The following is a 23,006-nucleotide window of genomic DNA, read 5'->3' on the forward strand; positions in this document are numbered from 1 at the left end:
TTTACACCTCTTTGAGCCCATTTTCGTGAAGGCGGCGCAGAAACCCCGGCCACGTTCGGACCCCAAACCCGCCCTGTTCGAGGCCATTTCTGTGAGGGCGGCACAGAGACTTCGGGCGTGTTCCGGCCCCAAACCCGCCCTGTTCGAGCCTATTTCCGTGAGGGCGTGTTCGGACCCCAAACCCGCCCCGTTTGAGCCCATTTCCGTGAGGGCGTGTTCGGACTCCAAACCCGCCCTGTTTGAGCCCATTTCCGTGAGGGCGGTGCAGAGAACTCGGGGTATTCCGACCCCAAATCCGCCCTGTTCGAGCCCATTTCCGTGAGGGCGTGTTCCGACCCCAAACCCGCCCTGTTCGAGCCCATTTCCGTGAGGGCGTGTTCGGACTCCAAACCCGCCCCGTTTGAGCCCATTTCCGTGAGGGCGGTGCAGAGAACTCGGGGGTGTTCCGACCCCAAACCCGCCCTGTTCTAGCCCATTTCCGTGAGGGCGTGTTCCGACCCCAAACCCGCCCTGTTTGAGCCCATTTCCGTGAGGGCGTGTTCCGACCCCAAACCCGCCCCGTTTCAGCCCATTTCTGTGAGGGCGGCGCCGAGGCCTCGCGCGTGTTCCAATCCCAAACCCGCCCCGTTTGTGCCCATTTCCGTGAGGGCGGCACGGAAGCCCCGGTTCGGGCCCAGCCCAGGGGCGTTACCCGGCCCCGCCTGTAGGGGGCGGTGCCGCCGCCCCATCGATCGCTCGGCGCTCCCGCACTCGGGCGCACCCCCGCGACCGCCCGGCGCGCGCCCGCCGCCCCCCGCCCGCCCTCAGCGCAGCGCAGGTGAGCCCGGGGCTCCCGGGGGGCTCCTGAAGTGGCCCCGAGGGGCTACGGGGGGGACACTCGGGGCACCCCCGGCCCCGCTGCCTTTCCCTTCTGCGTCAGCCGCAGCTCCCGCTCCTCGGGTCCGGCCTGAGGGGCCCCTCCCTGCCGCACGCCCCTCGCGGCGCCCCGCCCCGCCCCGGGAAGGGTGGGCGAGGGGCGTTCGCGGTGCGTCCGCTGTGTGTCCCGGTGTGTCCCGGTGCCCGCGCCCACCGCGGGGGGCTCGGCCCGGCGGCGGGGCCTGGGGGTCCCTCAGGCCCTCCCCGCCCGGCGCGGGCCGTTCGCCGCCTCACGCTGCCCGGGGCTCCCCGGGGTCCCTCCCGCTCCGCCGGGCAAGGTGACCTTTCGCTTCCTCCCCGGCACGCCGGGCGAGCCCGCAGGTCGCTGCTGCCGATCCCCCGTGTGTCAGCGCTGTCCCGGAGGCTCCTTCCCTCCCGGGTTTGGGTAAAGGGGCGCTGAAAGAGCCCCCCCGCCCCTCCGAGCGCTGCCCGGGCACCTGCGCTGGCCCCGGCGCTGCGGGGCCTGCTCTGTCTCCCCCTGCGGAAAATTGCATCCGAATTTCGCTTTGAGCCAGGGCCTGCTTTGGGCTTTGGTTGTCATCCTGACAGTTCTTGTACCGTGTGCTTTAAGGAAATTAAAACATTGGCATAGAAAAGAAATGCCTTTATTTTTCTTTCCAGGGCGCAGCAGTGCACTGGAGAGATAAAAATATAAAAGACTTAAAGCATTTGAAAGGTTTGTATATGGTTAGTTATGTCCCATGAGTTTAGGTTAAGGTTGTGATGTGCTTCATTTACAATTCTTAGGCTGAGTTCAGGCATGGTTCATGCACCAGAGCGTTTCAGGCACTGGGATGCTCAACTCTGCTGTGTTTAAATGTTTCCTCAAGGTCTTTCCTTAGCTTTGGTCCAAACACCTGTAGATTCCTTCTTTTATTAACTTTTTTTTTAATGACTGTGTAACAAAGATGACTGCGGATACATTTATTTGATCTTGACTTTCTTGTCACTTTCATTAGAATAAAAACCTATAATGTAAGCTGGTGGCCCAAGAGCACAAATGCTTAGTCTTTATTATGTGGAACAACAGTATTGTTTTTGAAAATTGTTGACAAATTTTACAAAGGCAAAACTGTTTAAACACATTTTAAAGGTCATGTGACTTGAGTTGAATTGAACTTGCCTGTGCTGTTTTGTGTTTCATTCTTCAGGACAGCACAGTTTCACTTTCAGCCTTTAGAAAAAGCCTTTCATTGCTTGCTTAATTCTGGTTATTTAATTTATCTATTAGTTAAATATTTTCACTGCCTTTTTAAGAAAGAAATAGAAGTTTAAATGGGGCTGCCTAAAATCAAGCAAATCTCATAATGAGAAAACTCTAAATCTTAATTTAAAGTTTAAAATGTGACTCTTGAAGCTGTTGTTCCCTTCTATTGTCAGCTGTAAATAAAGGATGTATCTTGCTTTTTCTGCTTAGTAGAATTCAATGGTTTAGGCAGGTATATGGGATGGGGAGAGTTTTTTAAACACAAAATCAAGATATTTATTCCATTCTAATCTCAAGGAATAGCCTGCGTGCCTTTTTCCTGACTGTACCAGGCTTCACCCTGCCCTTGCAAGAGCTCTGAGTGGTTTTGTAATTCAGTGGTTAAAAACTTGGACGGGGACTTTGGGATTTTAATACCCTGATTGCCACAGAGGTGAAGCAGCAGTGACTGGAGAAGAGTGAAGGGCAACGTTCTGCAGTGTGACCAGTGGTGCTTCTCTGATGTAGCCTTTTCCCTCTTGAGTGCAATAATCTCTGCTGCCTCTTTGAAGACCTGTTGCAGTAACTGTTGATGAGCTATTTTTGGGGCTTGGATCTGATTACTTCCCACACACACGCTCTCCCAAAAAGGGGTTTGAGTAGGGTGAGTTGCTTCATAGGTGTCGTGTAAGAATTCTTCAAAAACACAGAAGGCTTCAGGCTGTTGCTTCAGAGCAGCTGCCAAACCCAGCATGGTGAAAATGTTGGCAGCAGAGGTCAAGGAGGTGCCAACTTCAGGTCAACGTGGAGTTTTGTCCTTTCCTTTTCTGCAGGGGGATTGTAGATTTGCCGTGTTGATTGCTGCACCAAAAGGTAATGTTTTGGTTAGAAAAAGGATGGAAAGATGAACTTCATGTGCAAATCTCTCTGTGAAGCTGAGTTGACACTTCAAGGGCATGGGATAAAGGTTTTTGAAGGTAGAAATCAACCTTAGTGCTTTTCCTTCTCTTTAGATATATCACAGTAAGAATTGAAGTGACAGCAATGTCAGCCCTGCTGAGTGCATATTTCAGACAATAATTTTCTTGTTTTTTTCTTTCAGACAGAGACTAATTATGGAAGAGAAATCCAAAAAATGACAGAAAAGCATTAGTTTTCTTCTTCTAGGACAGTCATGTTGGAAGGATTGGTAGCCTGGGTCCTCAACACCTACCTGGGCAAATATGTCAATAACTTGAACACAGACCAACTTTCAGTGGCACTGCTAAAGGGTGAGGGAGCCTTTGTGCTATCTTCTCTACTGTTTTCATATTGTGATTTAGAAAAATGTTACTTTTTTGTGATAACTAGAAGGTGGAATAGAAATAATCACTTAATATTGTATTTAATATCTATATAAACCCTTTTAATACAGAGTTTGGTGCTAGAACTTTATAATGAACAGTAAATGATCTTATGTTCTTTGCTCTTTATCGGCACTCTTAAATTTACATAAAATTTATGTACAGGCAATTGACATAAGGTTTTCAAAAGTATGCTTAGCTACCTTAGCATGTTGAATTTATGTCATTTTTTTCTTGATACTGTTCACTACCTTTCCTGTCCAGGGACCATGGCAGGCAGTGTCCTGCTGCCTCTTACCTTTGGGTACTCATAGGTCCTCTGGTTTGAGTCATGCTGCATCCACGAGTTTTGTACTTTGTACAGAGTCCTCAAATCAATGCTTTCTGTTCACCCTTTGCTGCTGTTATCTGCTGCTCCTGCTGAGAATATTTTGTAATACTCCAAGGCTTTTCTGGGTGTGCTTTTCACAATGCTAAGAAAATAAAGTATCTCTTTTGAAAAGACAGTGGGGAGAGGTTTTGTCTGTGGCTACAACCAAGTTCAGGTCTAAAACCCCACAGATGATTGCTTCTGGATGACATCATGAAATAGTTTGAGCACATGGCATTGGAAAATTAACAAGTGTATTAAGTAACCATCATGATCTTAACACACCCTGAAGTGATAGGTTGGCTGTTCTTATTAAATCCCATTAAAATTTTTAAAAAACCAATTCCAGTTGTTTTAGGCTTACAGTGTTCAAGTTGGCTTTCTTCAACATAGTTTTGTTTAGCAGACTTCTCTTTTTCTTCCACTTTGTGTAGGTGCTGTTGAATTGGAAAACTTGCCACTAAAAAAAGATGCCTTAAAGGAGCTGGAACTACCATTTGAAGTAAAGGCAGGTTTGTATTTTGCTTGTGTGTGCAGGACAGATATTTTCTAACCAGGAAGTATTGCATGTTTTAGAGGACCTGTGAGTCAGAGGCTTGAACAAATGAGGTAGTTTGATTTTTAGGTAATTTCTCTTTTAGCTTGTTTGTTTCTTATACCACCTTTTCTTTGGGGATTTTCAAGATTAATAAAGTAATCTTTTGCAGGAATCTGATAGTGTTTCTGTTTTGTTTATTCAGGTTTCATTGGCAAAATAACACTACAGATCCCTTTTTATCGTCCACACGTGGATCCATGGGTGATATCTGTCTCCAAACTGCACTTAATTGGTGCACCAGAAAAAAGGGAAGAGTTTGATGAGGAAAGGGAAAAGTTGCAAGAAAGAGAACACAAGAAAGCCCTTCTGCTGGCACTTGAAGAAAAATGGAAGGTGAGTCACACCTGTGTTTCATGATGAAGAAACCTCTGTGGTGGATGGGCTGTGTTTAAGTCTCCTAACAAGAGACAGAACAAATGCACAGCAAATGGAGTTAGAATTTGATTTCCACATGCTGGCAGAGTGCAGTTTCTGTCCTACCACCCCTCACCATTATGTGGTATGTCCCACATATGTCAGAGATATTTACATCTCTTAAGTTAACTTGGTTTGTTTTTCTGTCTGCTTGTTAACAGTGATTTCAGTGTAACAAAGTCTATTGTCTCCTACCAGGTCTTACAGTGGTTAGTAATGCTTCTCCCTGTTTCCTCTTGCAGAAAGAACAACAACAGAAAGGGGAGTCCTACTGGTACTCAGTTACTGCATCTGTAGTCACCAGAATTGTAGAAAACATTGAAGTAAGTCCTTGCTTTTGAGTGCTTGGCAGTTACACATTTGCCTTTAAATGGAGAATAATTCTAGGATAGCAAAAATAAAGTACAGTGTGTTGTGAAAGTGACTCATTTATAGGGAAAAGGGCAGGGACTGCTGGTATCTGAGGAGAAGGTAGAACCAGGGAGTACAAAACAGAAATGAGGAATAGGGTTTCTGTTAGGGTAAATATCTAATAGAAATTTATTGGAAAATTGCAGAAATTAAATATTAAATTGTTCTAGCATTAGTGAAAATACTACTGTTTGCTATAATGATGTGAATAGTATATCTCCAGCAATGTTTTTTTTTCTGTCCAGTTAAAAATCCAGGATGTGCATTTGAGGTTTGAGGATGGTGTTACAAATCCCTCACAGCCGTTTGCATTTGGCATCTGCATCAAAAACGTCTCAATGCAAAACGCAGTGTTTGAACCAGTAAGTGCAAACCTGTGTGTACAAGAGCAGCTCAGATGGGATCCTGCTGCATTTTAGGGGTGCTAGCAAATATTCAAAAAAACATGTAGCATTTTAAAAATCTTTTGGTTGTTGTAATAAATTGACTCTGTGCATTTCATGGTTTTTATTGGGTATGTAGAACTAAGATCTACATGACACGTGCTGTGTGATCTTCACTTCTACTGCAGGTGGAGAAGCTGATGCGGAAAAAGCAGATGGATGTTGCTGATTTCAGTGTTTATTGGGATACCAGCTGCACTTTACTGGGTGACCTGCCTCCTGCTCAGCTACAGGTACATGACAGAGGTTTTGCATGTGAAACAGGGGTTGTTGTTAGTCTCCTTTCTGTACTACAGAACTGATTGATGTAGAGTTTATTGGATCTGATCTTTTAAGAGCTAAAGAAGTCTATGGTTTCATGCTTTACTGATAGGATACATGTGCAACCCACAAAGGCTGTGCTGTGAAACAGCTTGTTTTACTTTTGAAGGGAGAACACCTTCAAGAAGTTTTTTCCAGTGGACTGGCCTGCTAATAAAGTACATTCTAGTACATGAAAGCAGTGCATCCTAGTGACTATTGTACACTCACTTCTTAGGGAGTAATTTGCTTGTAACCCCCAGGAAGCAATGGACAGGAGTATGGAAAGTCGTGATCACAATTACATCATGGAGCCTGTCTGCACCTCTGCTCTTCTCAAGAGAAATTGTTCCAAGGAGCCTTTGAGATCCCGCCATACTCCACGGCTGGAATGTGACATTAAGCTTGAGACAATACCCCTGAAGCTTTCCCAGGTAAATACCAACCTTTTACCTGCTGGAACAGGTATCATAAAATTGTGGCAGTGTTTGTGACAATTTAAATGCTGTTATTGTAGCATAAATACTCTCTGCATTAATAATTATTAATAATAATTACTCTAAGCATTAATACTCTGAAAGATTTTGTTTGAGAGGCAGCTCAAAGATATAAATTGAATAAATTGTTCTAAAGTCAAGTGTTCAAAATTACTTCTTTTACAGAAACTGATTACTGCAAAAAAATGAAATTGTTTCTTTATTTTAGTAATAGGAAGGGTCCATGTCGTGAGGGTGGGGGGGATTGGCCTGTACAATGTACAAAAGCAGCTGATGTTGATAACCTGACTTGGAAGATTTCATTCTGTGTGTTTGTAAATGAAGCCATAAATGGAATGTGACACATGAACCACTAGTGGCTGGGAGAAGATATGTCACACTGGGAACAAAACTGTGAATTAACAATAATCTTAATTCTGCACTGTGAACAGGCCATTGCCTCCAGTAAACCAAACCTGTGGTTGGGTTTTTGGCTGGGCTTTTTCCTCCCCTCTTTTCTTGGGAAAACACTCCAGTACCACCTCACTGATGTGTGTGTTGTTTCATTAAAAGATGCAGTATCAGCAGATCATAGGATTTTTAAAGGAGCTGGATAGAAAGGAACGACAGCTTAAGTACAGGAAGTGGAAACCAAAGGTTACAGTAACAGAAAAGTAAGTACATCTCCTATGTGGTGTTGTCAGCTATATTAGAAAAACTAGAATGAGAGAAATACAAAAACATACATAATAATCAGATGTTAGAGATTCAGTCTTCGTGGTTTGTTCCCTACCCCAGAAATCAGTTAAAAATACTCAAATGAAATTCAAATGTAAAATTATCCTTACCTGAGCCTTTCAGTCCATTCTGTGTAACTCCAGATTTTGTTGTCTGTGCCTGCTGTGTGGAGTCAATCCCAGGGGAGTGGCAGGGCCTTGGGAGCCCTGTCCTGTACATCTGTGGGGCCAGGCCTGTGCTGGCTCCAGGGCTGCTGCTGCTCCTGCCTTCTGGCCACTGCTTTTCACTGAGTCTCCTGGACCTTTCACCAGCTGCACATGCACTTGCCTTCGGTTTTTCTAGTGAAATCCTGGTCCTACAGTAATTCAAAATTGTTTCAGCTGCCGGGAATGGTGGATCTTTGCCCTGAATGCAAATCTTTGGGAGATCAGGGAGCAGAGGCAGCGTTCCACCTGGGCGTTCGCGCTGCACCGGGCCCGGGATGCTGTGTCCTACACAGACATGTACTACAGCAAGCTGAAGGGGGAACCCCTGTCTGCTGCAGACCAGGTATTTACACTTGTGTCTCTTCCACAGTGATGGTTAAGGACATTACACTTGGTTTGTTTCATCTTTTCTTGTTTAAAAGCTGGACAAGTTAAGAAACAGCTTCAGTTGTACTGCAGGCTTTGCACTGAGCTGAGTGTCTGCTGACTGCAGCAGAGATTGTAATGATGAGATGTGTGAGCTGCAGGGTTCATGTGTTTTTGTTTTGCACTGCAAAAAGCTGTCTGGTTTTTGATCTGTAACCAGGGTTTGCCAAAAATAGCATTAACTGCTGTAGAATGCCTGTGACAGTTGGTAAAATGTTTTCTTAACTCATGTTCTCTGTAGATCCAAAAGGTATTTAAGTACCAGAAATGTGTCTGCCCATATGCTTGGGTAGATAATTGGGAAAAATTGTGGCTATTTGACAGTTTGGGTTGTTTATTAGTTTTGTTTTTCCAAGTTTATTTGAGGATGAAGAATTTAGTGCCCCTAATAATGAACCTATGGCCTACTTCAGAAAGAAAAAACCCATCAACTCTAATTACCTGCTTTTTATCTTTAGGTATATTGGGACATTTTCTTCCAATCAGTTCAGGGTACCTTGTACCACACCTGTATTAAAGGATTAAAGGAATTCTGTTGATACTTTTTAAGTTGTATGTAATCCTTACTTTTGTTATTTGAGTAGGAACTGTAGAAGTATCTTAATGTACAGAAAATTTTTATAGTACTTGTCAAAGGCAGGTCTTCTAGAGCACATATTGTGTTCAGCAGAGCTGTGAAATGTAACAGCAGTGGACTAGGAAAATGTCTTTTGCTTTGTTGTTTCATGATAGATTTTTTAGACTTGGTTGAATCATCAGTTCCTCAAACAACTTGTTAATCAGTGCAAAGAAGACAACATGTCTGAGTAACTGACTATGAATACTACATTGTCCTCATTCACCCAGTTCACTTCCTCCACCTGCTTTACTCAAGACAGAAGCTTTTTTTGCTCCTGGCTAAGCAAGGCATTCTCTTAAATCAATTTATTTTGCCTGGTTTAGTTTTTGTGCTGCCACTCTTGCTCCTTATTTGTAATAGGAGGATATAGTTGTGAATTTTACAGTGCTAAAATAGTGAATTTTGCAATGCAAATAAGCTTTATTTATAATTCAGGGGAATGTCATTGTTTCAGTTACCTAAACGACTGTAATTAATTTTCATGTGCTGAGGCACTTGGATGTGATCATTAATGCCATCTTAGTTCTTTCTACAAGTCCCTAAATCAGTGCAGAGGTACTTGGCATGTTTGTGAACAAGATTCTGTACTCCTTTAGTGCAGGTACTTAACCTTTTTTGTCTCTCCAGGCAGAAATGCATCGTATTGAGGATGAGCTGACTTATGAGGAGTTGAAGGTTCTGTATGAGATAGTCCATAATAAATTTCATGACTTAGCTGAGGTGAGAACATTCTCTGTACAGGGTAATACTTGGAATCTTTTAGTGATTTTCTGAGGTATTGTTCTGCTGGAGAGCCTGAGCATGTATTTTCATTGATTTAAAAGTGTGGCATTAATGCAAAAATTGCACAAATGCTCAATTCCTGCAGTTTTTGCTGTTGTGTCACTTGCACAGTGAAATCTTCTCTTGCCATATGATGATGTTCTCCAGCAGGATCCTTGCCAGAATTCCTAGGTCAGGAAAACCCAAATTGGTTTTCCTCCATGCTGCCAATCAGCCTCTTTCCACCTGTCCAGCCATCCCACAGAGCATTGGCTGCCATCCATGAATCAGTGTAGGGGTAGAGCTTTGGCCACTTCTCCTGCAGGCATTTCCCCACCTCAGCTGGGTTCTGAATTTGTTCATGTGGAAAATCCCAGTCTACAGGGTCAGAAAATCAATTCCACTCCCCATCTTAAAAACAGAGAGTGGAAATGAAGGCCTGTAATGAATATTTTCCCAAAACAAAACAAACACGTGACAGAAGTGAGCCTCATGGAAATAGCTGGGGGAACACACTTCATTAAATATGGACTAATTTCCCTAACAACACAACATAATCTCTTGCAAATACAAATGCTAAAATGTAGAGCTGTGCTTTATGGTGTCAAATGACTTCTTGAGTTTAGTGTTTCTGGGCTAAGATTTAAATGGTGATATATGGCTTCATATGTGCATAATCACATGCATGTTTTTATATTCATATCAATATGCTATTAAGTGATGATATGTTTGTTACTTCTTTGCTGCTGCTCTCCTCTAGGCTGAGTATTGATTGAGAATATCACTGAGTAAATAGGAGATGAAATTGTGTTTTTATTGTGCTGGTTTTGTACACTGGTGACACTCTTCACTCAGCAGCAGTAACCTGGATGTCCTGGATGTTCTCACAGAGTGTTAAAGAGCCCTTGCCTGATGCCATTGGAGGTTCCCCTCCAGCAGAAGCCACCCGTGACAGCAGCTCTGGGATGCTGCAGTACCTGCAGTCCTGGTTTCCTGGCTGGGGAGGCTGGTATGGGTATGCTCAGCAGACATATGGAGGGGAGCCCTTTGAAGGGCTGCTGCCAGAGCCCAAGGAACAGTGGAATCCAGAAGACATACTGGGTATGGAAACACTGCCTTTGCCCCCAGGGTTTGTTACCTGGTCCAGGTGGGCACAAAGAGCTCTGGGCTTGTTCTGTTGAAGGATTCTGTGGCAGCTGATGCACCCAGGCAGCAGAGCCTGCCTAAAGCTGAGCAGCCTGGGCACTGTGTGTGCCTGGGTACCTGCTTATTGCCAGAGCAATACAGGGAATGGATTTGCTCTCACTGTTGCTGTCATTTATGGCAGAGGGCTTTGGGACTTGTTCTGTTCAAGTCTATGTGTGGGTCATGTGCTGGGTGTAATGGGAATAGTACTGGGTTTTGGGTCTTTGTAAATTCAGGCTTACATTACCTTGATTGAAATAGAAGAATTTCATGGAACATTCTTTTTTTTTAAAAGGAAAAAGAGCTGATCTAAATTTTGTTTCTATTTTTCCCCCCAAGAGCTAGAGAAATCCTTATTTTCATATTAATAGGAACTTTCTTGTTCTTCAGTAGCCCTCCAGAAACTTCTTTTATTTCATGTGTTGGTTTTGTTTTTTATTAGGCACGGATGAATTTTTTGATCCTGCTGCAGATGCTTCCAGCATGAATACCTTTACCAAGAGAGATCATGTTTTTGCTAAATTAAATCTACAGCTGCAGGGTGGCTCTTTCACTCTGTTGCATAGGAAGAAAAAGGTACTGCATGCTGAAGAGACTGCTTTTATGCAGCTGGAGTTTTCAGGTATTAAGCCCATTTCTGTTCTTTCTTAAAAAAGATGAGAGCTGTCTCATTGTACTATATAACAAATTTCCATGTTAAATTTTTTAGTAGAGATAAATACATATAATGACTTCAAAAAATACTTGTTTGTCGGACAATATTTTTTATTTGTAAAATTTAAATAAAAGGTATGCTGTACTAAAAGAAACAAAATCATTTTCTGTATTTACATTGCAGGTGTAAAGGTCTTGGCAGAATCCCTTCCTCGCAGAAAGTCCTCCCTTCTCAAAGTTCAGCTCGGTGGTCTTTTCCTGAGGGATTTGGCAACAGAAGGGACCATCTTTCCTGTTCTTGTTTTTCCAAATCCTGTAGGTGACAAAACCCCTGTAATTTACTATGTGGGATGCATAATTGTGTATGAAAATAGTCATACTCCAAAACTCAGAACATTTCTTATCACAGAAAGGGAAAACAAAAGTCTTGAGGAAAAGTTTGCACCTGTTGTATTTACTTTTTCCCTCTCTTTCCAAATGTCATTTGTAGAACTGCTCATTTTTTATTCTGCTTTACTGTATGCTTGTGACTCCAACTTTTAGTTTTATGTGTTAAGAAGATAATTTGTTGAACAGCATTTGATTTTTGGAACAATCAGCATTGCTGCTTCATCAGTGATTGTTCTTTTCCATAAAGCTGTGGAGCCCAAGTAATGGTTCTGTTTCACCTGGATGCTGGTAAACTAAATGCACAGATAAAGTCTAGAAAATATTTCAAAGCTCTCTTCTGAGTGAACAAAATGTGAATCTAAAGCCATGAGGGTTTCCCATGCATTTTGTGCTTTGTACTGAATGCAATTTGCACCTCAGGAGTGGGGAGTGTTTGCTGCTTGGTCATATTGCCTTCTTTTGCTTGACCATGTTAGGGGAAAAATGCAAATAATAATCTCAGACTGGACATACAGTTCAACAGAAAAGACTTTTATGTTTATCAGCTGGCTTGGTTGATTTTATCTAATCAGTCTTTTTCTTTTAAATTCTTATTAGCAAAAAGAGGTTGGCTGCATGTCTTCCTTTGGACTCCAGAGTTTGTCCTCAGAAATGAATAATCAGAACACTGGTAAAGATTTCATTTTTTGTTTGTTGAGATAATTCCTACAAACCAGAAATTTTGAAAATAAGTATCTAGAGTTTGAATTAATGCAAATGCTTTTTGCACATGGTAAAGATAAAATCACAGAAGCTTTGTTCAAGATGTAAGGTGCATGCAGGCTGACTTGAAAGAAAGGAAGAAATGATGTATTTCAAGACAGTAGGAGTTGCACTTACTGTTTGTTTTGGTTCAAAAAGAGATAAAGTTCAACATTAGAACCCCAATTATATGAAGGTTTTTGTATTTATAAACTTGTTGAATTCTGCTGATTGTAGCAGTTGATCATATTACTTCCTTTTCTGTTACTGAAGAATTCTTAGACACTTGTACTTTCCCAGTAGTGCCAGTTAAAAATCAGTTATTCAATTTTTTGGGAATTGTTTTTTGCTTTTCTCTTATTTGTTTGTTTTGGGGTTTTTTTACAGCTGCTTTTTGTAAACCATTTTTATTCTGTTGCAGATCCTGATGCCCCAGTATTTGAGATGCTTTATGAAAGAAATCCAATTCACAGCACTTTTGAGAGGCGCCTGGAAGTCAGTACCAGACCACTAAATATTATTTACAATCCACAAGCCATTAAGAAAGTAGCAGATTTCTTCTACAAGGGAAGGGTTCATACCTCAGGTTAACCTTTAATGTGTTTTTTTGCTGGGGTTGGGGTTTTGTTGGTGGAATTACACCTTTCTTGTCTTTAATGTTCATTCTTAGAAATATAAAGCAAAAAATCTTCACTTTAAATTCAAGTTTAACAATACTCCAAGTCTTGTCTGGAGGGTTTTCTTCCTTTGTCCTGTTCTCTGTTTAATTGAATCAGGGATTTTGCTTTGATAGACTCATGCAACTTCTGCTTTAAAATTGCAAGTCAGTGTTACACCCCATGGTGGATGTTCATGTCCCCTAAATTAAAATGCATAAATAAGGAGTGGGGACTCGTTCCTGTCATCTCTTCTGGCAATTGATGGAGTTTTTTTGAGAGGGCAGTTAAAAGAGTGTTTCTGTAGTAATGATACAGAGGAAATATTCTGATTCCTGTTGGTTTCTTTTTGTTGATGAGATTAAGGCTGCCCTTTGTTACAGCTTCTTGAGATACCTTGATTTTTAGATTTGAACATACTTGATCCTTAAATTTCTAAGCCCAAGATTTAGGGTTCTTGTGCCTAACCTGGAACACTATAAAGTGACCACCTCTGCAGTTTTGGTTGTTCAGTTTCTGAGGAGATGAGAAGTGACAGTAAGTAACATTAGGAACATGAAAATGTTCTTGAAATACCAGCTGTTTTTCTGCTGAAGATGGTAAATACCAAAAGATGGGAGTTACCTGGTATAAAGATGTGTGTGGCATCTTTTCTCACAGAGTGAGAATATTCCATAAATATTCAAGTTTAAAACAAGCAAACCAATGAAGCAAACAAAAAACCACTGCCAACACATGCACATCTTAGTGTTTAGTCAGGATTTCCTCTGTGGCCTTACTTAGCGCCCTTTCTGCATTACTCCAATTTAATTATTCGGGCTGGAGGTCTGTGAGAGAATAGATCTTCCAAAATTATTTGGGAAGTATTTTTTTAGGGTGATTATTTGTTTTGTGCTTAAATACTTCCTTTTTTCTGTGCAGCAGCCTGGTGATTAGACACAGACAGTGACTTTCACCTGCTTTGTTTTCCTGTTCTGTACTTTACTGCTAAAATTTAAAAGAAATATTTTCTCTTTGTTTCTTCCGTTTTTTCTTTTGCTTCAACGAAGGGTGAACCAAGTTATACCTAGTGAGTTTTCCCTCTCTTGAGCAGGTTTTGGTTATCAGTCTGAGTTAGAGGCAAGAGTGGCTGAAGCTGCCAGAAGACAATACAACAAGCTGAAAATGCAGACCAAGGCTGAAATCAGACAAACCATTGATCGTTTATTAGTTGGAGACTTCATTGTAAGTTTTTGCCCCCTGAATGTTTGTGTAGACTTTGACCCTTTTGCTTTAGGATTTAGAGCTCTAAAGAGTGAGGTTTGTTGTTTGTGTGATGTTCTTTGGGAGCAGGAGGGGAGTTTTCCAGGATTGAGGTGCGGGGCATGGTTTCACCTGCTGAAAATGTTCTTTTTTTATTGACTACAGTGGGAGTCTGTGGTTTAACAAGGTACCAAACCTGAGTGTGGCTGGAGTTTGTGACAGTCAGCTCATCAGGAGAAAAAGTGACAGATTAGATGTTTCACATGGCTTTTTTTGGTTTGTTTTCTTGTGGGTTATTATGTCTTTCTTCTAAACTTTCAGGAAAACAGCAAAAGCTGGTCCGTGTGCCTTGATATCTCTGCCCCTCAGGTGATCTTTCCTGATGATTTCAAGTTTGTGGATCCTGTGTTAGTTGTTGTAGATCTGGGAAGAATATTACTCACAAATTCTCAAGGTATGATCTAGAATTATTGCAGCTTTCCTTTTCTATCTTTATCAGAAAGTCAGAGCTTAAAAAAAAGGTAGGAAAAGTACAGGGAAGTTTTGGGGGGATGTTCCTGCTTTGTAAAGTAGAAAAAAATCCTTGTCTTAAGATAATAAAATGCAAGTTAATATTAGGCAGTAAAGCCAGTTGGAAAAAACCTGATGGTGATAAAAGAGCTGTAGTTAAGTAGCTCTTAACCTTTGTGTGGGCAGAGTAATGGGTTCTTTTTTTGACAACTTGGTCAAGAGTAAATCTTGCAGTAAGTGGGTTACAAATGAGACAATAGTGTATTTTAATAGCTTCTGTACTACACTGGGGCTGACACCTTTGTGAAGGTGGAAGTGTAGTAGGTTTCTTGTTGAGGAGAAAGGAAGTCACAGTGGAAGGAGGCAAGGACAGTACCAGATATGCTTTGTGTTAAAAAAAAATCGAACTTCAGACAGAATGATCAGATAATCATAGGAAACATCTGAGAAGGGAGAAGAATACTTTTGTTTATTTGTTTGTTTACTGTTTTTTTTTAATCCACAGAAGATTCTAAGAGGAGTGCAGGTGCCATTTCTTCAGAGGTCAATGAATTGAGTGATGAAGAATATAAAACACCTCTTGCAACTCCTCCCAATACTCCACCACCAGAATCCAACACCAATACTGGCATCAAAATGTCAGAATTTACTGGAGTAGAAATAAGTGAAGAGCAGCTACAGGCACACTTAATGAGTAAAAAAATGTATGAGAGATACACACTTTCTTTTATGGACCTTCAGATCATGGTGGGCCGAGTGAAAGACAACTGGAAACATGTTCAGGATAGTGATGTGGGTCCAACTCATGTGGTAGAAAAATTCAATGTTCACCTGCAGCTGGAGCACAGACTGATCTACACATCTGACCCAAAATACCCAGGAGCTGTCTTGTCTGGCAACCTGCCAGACTTGAAAATTCACATCAATGAAGACAAAGTGCTGGCTTTGAGGAACTGTCTGACACAGCTGAGTACATCTGAAGCTAAGTCTTCAGATGCCCTACATTTAGGGAAAGACAAGATTTTTGCAGAGTTTGACCAGTTTGGCAGCTTGCACGATTCTGTAATGAATCTGACACAGAGTGTTGTCATGCTGGAGCAGCACACCCGGGAAGTTCTTGTTGAATCCCAGCTGCTTTTGGCTGAGTTCAAAGTCAACTGTATGCAGCTGGGTGTTGAGAGCAATGGGAGATACATCTCTGTGCTCAAGGTTTTTGGCACCAATGCCCATTTTGTGAAAAGGCCTTATGATGCAGAGGTGTCCCTGACTGTCCATGGCCTGTTGCTGGTTGATACTATGCAAACATATGGAACGGATTTTGATCTTTTGATGGCTTCTCATAAGAACTTGAGCTTTTGTGTACCAACAGGAAGCCTTCGAGACAGCAGGGCTCAGTCCCCAGTCTCTGGACCACAAGATGCACATCCCATTGATGTTGCTGGTTTGGCAGAGAGATGCAGTACATCCTCCAACAGCTCACCCAGTAACAATGGAAAAGATCAAGAGTCCTTGATAAAATTGGAGTATCAGTTTGTGAGTGCAGAATGCCCATCCATGAACTTGGATAGCAGTCTGCAGGTGATCTCTTTACAGGTGAACAACCTGGATATCATCCTGAACCCAGAGACTATTGTTGAACTGATTGGGTTTCTCCAGAAATCTTTCCCCAAGGAGAAAGAAGATTCTAGTCCTCAGCCTTTAATAGCTGACTTGGAGAGAGATTGGAGGGAACAGGAAACATTCCAGTCTACTTATGCACAGAACACTGAGGTAGCAGTTGATATCCACTGGTTAAATGTACTCCTCCTCAGGACAGTTGCCATGACAAATGGAGAAAAATATGGCAGAAAAATTGCAACAGCCAGTATTGGTGGCACCAAAGTCAATGTCTCCATGTGCAGTAAACTGGATGTGAATGGCTCTCTTGGATGCCTTCACCTCATGGATCTGATTGGGGACAATGTGAAGAACCAGTATGTGGTGAGCATAGGGAACACAGGGAGGTGTGAAAATCTCCTTGGCAATGTGAATTTCTTTGAATCTTTACTCTTTAGGCTCGATGATGGAAATAACCTTCCAGATGCTTTAAGTTTCACTTTCACAGAAAAGTCAAAAGAGGAGTGTTCTCTCAACCTCAAAATGGCCTCCTTACACTACAACCACTCAGCCAAATTTTTGAAAGAACTGACTTTGACCATGGATGAGCTGGAAGAGAATTTCCGCAGCATGTTGAAAAGTGCAGCTTCAAAAGTTACAACAGTCTTGGCAACTAAAACTGCTGAATACAGTGAAATGGTTTCTTTGTTTGATACCACACCACGATCAAGAGATGTTGCCAGTGCAGAAGATACTGAAGGTGGCACATTTGGGTCACAGTCCCTCAAAGCTGATACTATCAAACTTATATTAAATGTAAACATTGAATCCCCAATTGTCTCCATACCTCGAAAGCCTGGTAGCTCTGAACTGCTTGTAGGTCATCTAGGACAAATATCTATTCAGAATTTTGTACCAGGAGAAGATGAGTCTACAAGTGATAGGCTGCAAGTTGAAATTAAAGATATTAAGATGTATTCATTAAATAGTAGTCAGTCTACAAACAAGAAGGAGCCTGCAGGTGGGATATCCCGTGGGCCACATTCTTCATCAGGTCCTGCCAGCATTAACAGCCAGGAAGAATCTCATTTTACCCGTCATGACTTCTTTGAATCATTGCATAAAGGCCATGGTATGTTAATCAGAGGAGGCTTAATTATTATAATATGAGTAGGATATGTGTTAAAAATGTGTATTGACTGTATATTCTGCTTCACCCATCCTGCTAAAACACATTGGTCACTTTTAATGACAGTGGGTTTATATCCATTTTTGGTCTCCTAAGCAAAAATGGAATGGTGCCTTCTAAGCAGAAATTGAGCAAAACATAACCATAGAACCTGAGCCCAGCATTGCTCAGATTCTGAGCAAGTTCAATAGCTCCTGTGTTATCTCTTCCATACAGAATTTATGGGCTAATCAGTTCACTTACTCTAATGTTGTTTTAATTTCACTTTCTCTTACAGCTTTCCACATTCTGAATAACACCACGATCCAGTTTAAATTGGAAAAAATACCACTAGAGAAGGATTTGGATTTAACTTTTCCTCTGTGTAATGAAGACTTTGGAATATCAAGCATTATGAAAATTGAAGGGAAATTTGTCAACCCTCTTCAGGTACAGAAATGTAGTATTTCCACTATCAATATAAAAATGTTTCCCTGCATAGAAGATAAGTATTTTTCAGGCCAGTGTCTTCAGTTTAACATGTTGGTAGTTTAGAAATCAGGTCCTTATAGACATGGTTAGAAGAGACAGTCTGAAGTTATAATAATAATAATAATAATACTGAGCAATATTTAACCTTGTTTGGGGACATTTTAAACATCTTCATGAATTAGTATAACTTTTGCTTATCTTGAATACAGAAGGAAAAGTAAATGTGTCACTGTCCAAATGACATTGTCCAAACAAGTTTATTTGCAGTTGTAGTTGAAACTAAGAATTAATATGCCATTACCTTGAAAAAATCTGTGCAAGAGCAGAGGTTTTAAATAGAGAAAACTGGAACTTCTAATACTTAGGAGACAACCATGATGGCTACGTAGAATGTTTGTTTCATTAATTACTGTGTAAGTTCAGGTGGTGAATTATTTGTAATTAATTCTGTCTGGATGCTTTTTGCCCAGGAGTACAAGGTATCCCATTCTAGGATCCCATCCCATGTGGTTTTGGGTGGTGTCATCTTGCAGAGCTCATACAGAAGAACTGTTTTGCTTCAGTTTTGCATTGTACCTTGTTGTTTATTATTATTATTATTATTATCATCATCATCATCATCATTGTGGATGAACCTAAAATTTGTGTGGTTTGAAATTCCACTTTTGAGTTTTAGAATATATGCATTGATTACATTAATATAGAGAGCTGCAATGTGATGATTGTTTCTTTTCTCTGCATTGTAGGTGGTGTTAGCAAAACACGTATATGAACAAGTCCTTCAGACTCTGGATAATTTAATTTACAGTGAAGACTTGAACAAATTTTCAGCCACTTCTGTATCTCCAACTAGTCTTAGTTCTCCTTCAGCATCTCTTCATAGTACAGGCACAGAATTCTTGAGTGAACGGAAGGAAAATGGCTTATTCAGCCACTCTAGTTTTAATTCTGTTCCAAACAAGCCCTTAGCTATCAGGGAAACGAAATCTTTTACTCAAATTCAAGCAAACTTTCACATCTCAGAGCTCCAGGTTCAGTTAAGTGGTGATCTCACACTTGGGGCACAAGGTCTTGTCAGCCTTAAGTTTCAGGATTTTGATGTTGAGTTTGCCAAAGATCACCCTCAGACCCTGTCTATTCAGATTGCCTTGCGTTCCCTGCTGATGGAAGATCTCTTGGAAAAGAAACCAGACTCTAAGTATAAGAACCTCATGGTGTCCCATGGAGCACCCAAACCATCCAGTTTAGCACATAAGGAATATCTTTCACAGTCCTGTCCCTCAGTGTCCAATGCAGAATACCCAGATATGCCACGTTCCCTCCCTTCCCATATGGAAGAAGCACCCAATGTCTTCCAGCTGTACCAAAGACCAGTCTGTGCCTCCCGTAAGAAGCAAAAAGAAGATGCTGATTCTGAGTATCCTCTGACTCCACCTCCTTCTCCATCAGCAGACAGATCCAAGTTGCCCTGTGGAAAAAGTAACTTTGATGATTCATTAGTTCATATCAATATATTTCTAGTGGATAGGAAACATCCCGAATTTTCTTCTCGCTATAACAAAATTAACCGTAGTGTAGATGTTGATTTTAATTGTCTAGATGTGTTAATTACTTTGCAAACTTGGGTAGTAATATTGGATTTCTTTGGGATTGGATCCACTGCTGATAACCATGCTATGAAGCCGCAGCCTGAAGATACTCAGCAGACAATCAAAGCAGAAATAAATTCCTTGTCAGCTTCTCAAGTCCAAGAGCCTGTAAACACTAAGCTGGATCTAAAGGTATACTTGACATGGAAAACAGTAATTGGATTGTCTGTCATAAAGCATCTGGTTTATAGGAACTTAAGGTGACATTTACATCAGGTGTTTTATTTTCTGGTGGGCAGTGTACATAAATGCAGAAACAGAATTAAAATGTATTTGGATGTAGTTTAAAATAAGAGTTATAGAAAAGCTGAAGATTTTCAAAATGCTTGGCTCCCTTGCTCTGTGACCCTCTCTTGAATGAAAAGTTTATTTCAGTATTAAAGACCTAACATGCTGCAATTGGCACTGTGCTGTTCTAGGTACTGTGGAGTCTATTTATGCACAAAACTCTATATTTTATAAATATATATCCATATATGTTTATACATCTATATGTATAAACATGTTTTTTGAAGAACACATGTTGTATGTGTATATAATGCAGTCTTTGCCTGGAGGCCCTGCAGTCTAACTTAGATGTGACAAAAGAGAAGAAGATGAAGGTAACAGTGTTGGGATTTGTTCTTGGGCTGATCATTCCGAATTCCTTGGGAGACCCATTAATGTGCAAACAAGGCACTAAAAATGTTGCTCTCATTCAGTGTCTCCTAATCAGATAATTGTTGTTTGCCATTCGTGTATTACAGTGCAGTTGTCTTGGAAAGAAGCTAAACAGGATGTTCAAGCTCTGAAGTCATGTTTTTCATACCAGTTTGTTCCTGTTTTATTTGGCCAGGTCCATTCTTTATCCTTAGTCCTGAATAAGACAACCAGTGAGCTTGCTAAAGCCAGTGTGGCAAAACTTGCAGCTCACTTGGAAGTGATTGGTGAGTAGATTGAGGGGCTCAGGTTGTTCACAGCTTAAAATAAAATCAGTGCACATGAGTAAAATATGCACTGGAATTAGGATTTTAAGTGGTTTTCTTTTGGTGCTCATCGGGGTTTGTGTGTTTTTTCTGGGCAAAATGTACATTCTCCTCCCACTGCTTCTTCCTTTGCTTTTTTGGGGTTTATTTTAAATCCTTACATGCCTCCCAGTTGTCAAACCTTTCATCATTTTATCTGGGATTGGCTGTGATTTTAATACTTCACTTTCACAGAGTAGAACAATAGTTTTTATTACTGTTCTAGAGGAAACAAAGTAATTGTATCTAATTTTCACAAATCAAAGTGGTGTGATCACATGATGTGTGTAAAGCCTAGAGTAATGTCTGGGTTAATATAATCTTTATAGCAGAAACACATTATTTTCTTTGAGCATGAGGTTTAATCTTGAATTGAATTGACTTATTTAATTACTTGTAGTGAGGCTATCCCACTAATAGAAACTTTTGGGGTTTAGTACCTGATCTGTGTTTGAGGATCCTGATTGTCTGTCCTTTGTTTTCCAGAGGGAGATTTGGCCTTGCAGGGAAGTATTGGAAGTCTGTCCTTGAGTGATCTTACATCTCATGGAGAATTTTACAGAGAACGTTTCACTACAAGTGGTGAAGAGGCACTCATTTTTCAAATCTTTAAGTATGAATTTAAACTTTTTCTTACTCAATATTAGCTTGTTGCTCCATTAATTTCCATCCCCTCAAAAAAACCCCAAAAGTTGAACAAACCCAGAATACCCAAGCCCACAACTGTCATGGCTGCATGATTCTGATTGGCCTCTTGGGACTTAAGTGGGACTTAGAATATTTTCACTTATAAACTTAAGATTTTTAACTTAACTTTGTCTTGCAAGGTATGGAGAAATGGAAAAGGAAATGTAGTATTTTATTTACCTCTAAAGGTGTTCTTAGAAGTATTTACATGATAGTTTGTTCCTAGCTAAAATGGTTCTTTTTTTTAAAGTTGGAAGAGTTTTTCTTCCATGATGAAATAGATTTTCCATTGCTTCTTGATTTTGGAATAAGGGGTTTGCTTTTATCGTAATGTAAATATGAATTTCTTTGTTATGTTTTAAGGAATAGGTGTTATCTTGTCATGTTTCCTGTTTTTTCCAATTAATCAGATTAGAAATTATCCAAGTAATGTTATGGAATTCATACAGCACACTGATTCAGAATTGAATGTAGGCATTTTCCTGCAGTAGAGAGTCACTGTTCTGATATAAAATCACCAAAGGTCTGACTGCTATGCAGAGATTCCAAATGCAGCATATTTCTATTTGCTTAATTAAAACTCAGCATCACTTAAATGTACAAAATCTAGAAGTAATTAATACAAAACAAATTTTTCATGTCTGCAACTGAAATAGTGTTAATTACATGCTGTGAACTTTAGTGAAATCTGTCCTGAGGCTGGATCAGTCTCATAATCCGAGTTTGAGCCTCACAAGGGGCACCAGGTCTGGGGGTCCCAGTTGTGGGTTCCTCTGGGTCTGCATTGAAGGCACTGAGACAGGAGTTCATGTTCACACTCAGGTGTTTATCATTTCTTATCAGTGAAACAGTCTCACTGCTGGGAGTTCTGCAGCTTTTCATGAGAAGGCACAAAATGGCCACAATCTCTTGGTACAAGGGCTTTTCAGACTAAACTGTCCAGTTAAGAGCTGACACCTGGATTATTTCCCCTTTTATAACCCAGTAACTGATCCCACAGAGCTGCAATGCAGACTTTTCTGCCCAATTACAAAATGCCACCCAAACCCATGGAGAAGGAGGAAGAAGAAGCATGAAGAAGAAACCCAGGACAACACCCTGTGCCCTCCATCTTGCTGCCATCCACAACATACTAAGAACCCCAAAACCTCAATTTCTCACCCAGTGACACACCTGCACTGCTCTCTAGAATCTATTTCACACTTTTGTGGATTCCAGTCTATTCTGGAGTTTAGGAAACTTTCTCCATGGATGAGGGTCAGAGTCAGTGCTCCCAGAGCAGACACAGGAATATTCCCAGTGCTCTGGGTTTCCACAAAATCCTCTATATTACTATTTTGAATGCAGCAAAATGTCTAGTGCTGCTTCTAGAGTGTGGCTAAGATTGATAAATTTTACTTTCCCCCCTTGTCACAGGTATGGGAGGCCAGACCCCCTGCTGCAGAGGGAGTGTGACATCCGTGTCACCCTGAGGATGGCCTCTGTGCAGTACGTGCACACCCAGCGCTTCCAGGCCGAGGTGGTGTCTTTCATCCAGCATTTTACTCAGCTCCAAGATGTCTTGGGCAGGCAGAGAGCAGCAATTGAAGGACAAACAGTATGTCTGGGCCTTCTTTCTATCCTTTCCCAGCCTGGTTTTTTGCAGCCAGTTTTAAATGCAGTATATAGTTTATAATATATATTTTAATGCATCAACTCAAGTGAGTTGAAATGGTGGGAGGTTTTAGAGTTTTGGTGTTGGTAGAGTGTTGCAAAACAACATGAAATGAATGACACTCTGGTGCTGAGATGTCCAAGGCAAAAAAAGCCACTGGACCTCGATATT

General features: G+C 41.1%; 1 protein-coding gene across 2 annotated transcripts in view; it reads left to right on the forward strand.

The window, feature by feature from the left end:
* Positions 1–3,246: 3,246 nt before the first annotated feature.
* Positions 3,247–23,006, forward strand: part of VPS13D (vacuolar protein sorting 13 homolog D) — a 100,350-nt gene continuing 80,590 nt past the window's right edge. For both annotated transcript variants that reach the window (XM_066563828.1, XM_066563829.1), the window contains exons 1-23: positions 3,247–3,372; positions 4,249–4,326; positions 4,555–4,745; positions 5,069–5,149; positions 5,483–5,599; positions 5,809–5,913; positions 6,244–6,414; positions 7,030–7,130; positions 7,575–7,743; positions 9,073–9,165; positions 10,098–10,308; positions 10,835–11,014; positions 11,231–11,361; positions 12,034–12,106; positions 12,599–12,763; positions 13,927–14,057; positions 14,397–14,529; positions 15,091–17,313; positions 17,648–17,799; positions 18,588–19,622; positions 20,326–20,416; positions 20,981–21,107; positions 22,598–22,778. In XM_066563828.1, the coding sequence (XP_066419925.1) occupies positions 3,276–3,372; positions 4,249–4,326; positions 4,555–4,745; positions 5,069–5,149; positions 5,483–5,599; positions 5,809–5,913; positions 6,244–6,414; positions 7,030–7,130; positions 7,575–7,743; positions 9,073–9,165; positions 10,098–10,308; positions 10,835–11,014; positions 11,231–11,361; positions 12,034–12,106; positions 12,599–12,763; positions 13,927–14,057; positions 14,397–14,529; positions 15,091–17,313; positions 17,648–17,799; positions 18,588–19,622; positions 20,326–20,416; positions 20,981–21,107; positions 22,598–22,778 (6,036 nt within the window). In that variant the 5' untranslated portion in view covers positions 3,247–3,275. The remainder of the gene's footprint in view (positions 3,373–4,248; positions 4,327–4,554; positions 4,746–5,068; positions 5,150–5,482; positions 5,600–5,808; positions 5,914–6,243; positions 6,415–7,029; positions 7,131–7,574; positions 7,744–9,072; positions 9,166–10,097; positions 10,309–10,834; positions 11,015–11,230; positions 11,362–12,033; positions 12,107–12,598; positions 12,764–13,926; positions 14,058–14,396; positions 14,530–15,090; positions 17,314–17,647; positions 17,800–18,587; positions 19,623–20,325; positions 20,417–20,980; positions 21,108–22,597; positions 22,779–23,006) is intronic.

This window comes from Molothrus aeneus, chromosome 21, assembly GCF_037042795.1.
Source record: "Molothrus aeneus isolate 106 chromosome 21, BPBGC_Maene_1.0, whole genome shotgun sequence".
NCBI classification, from domain to species: domain Eukaryota; kingdom Metazoa; phylum Chordata; class Aves; order Passeriformes; family Icteridae; genus Molothrus; species Molothrus aeneus.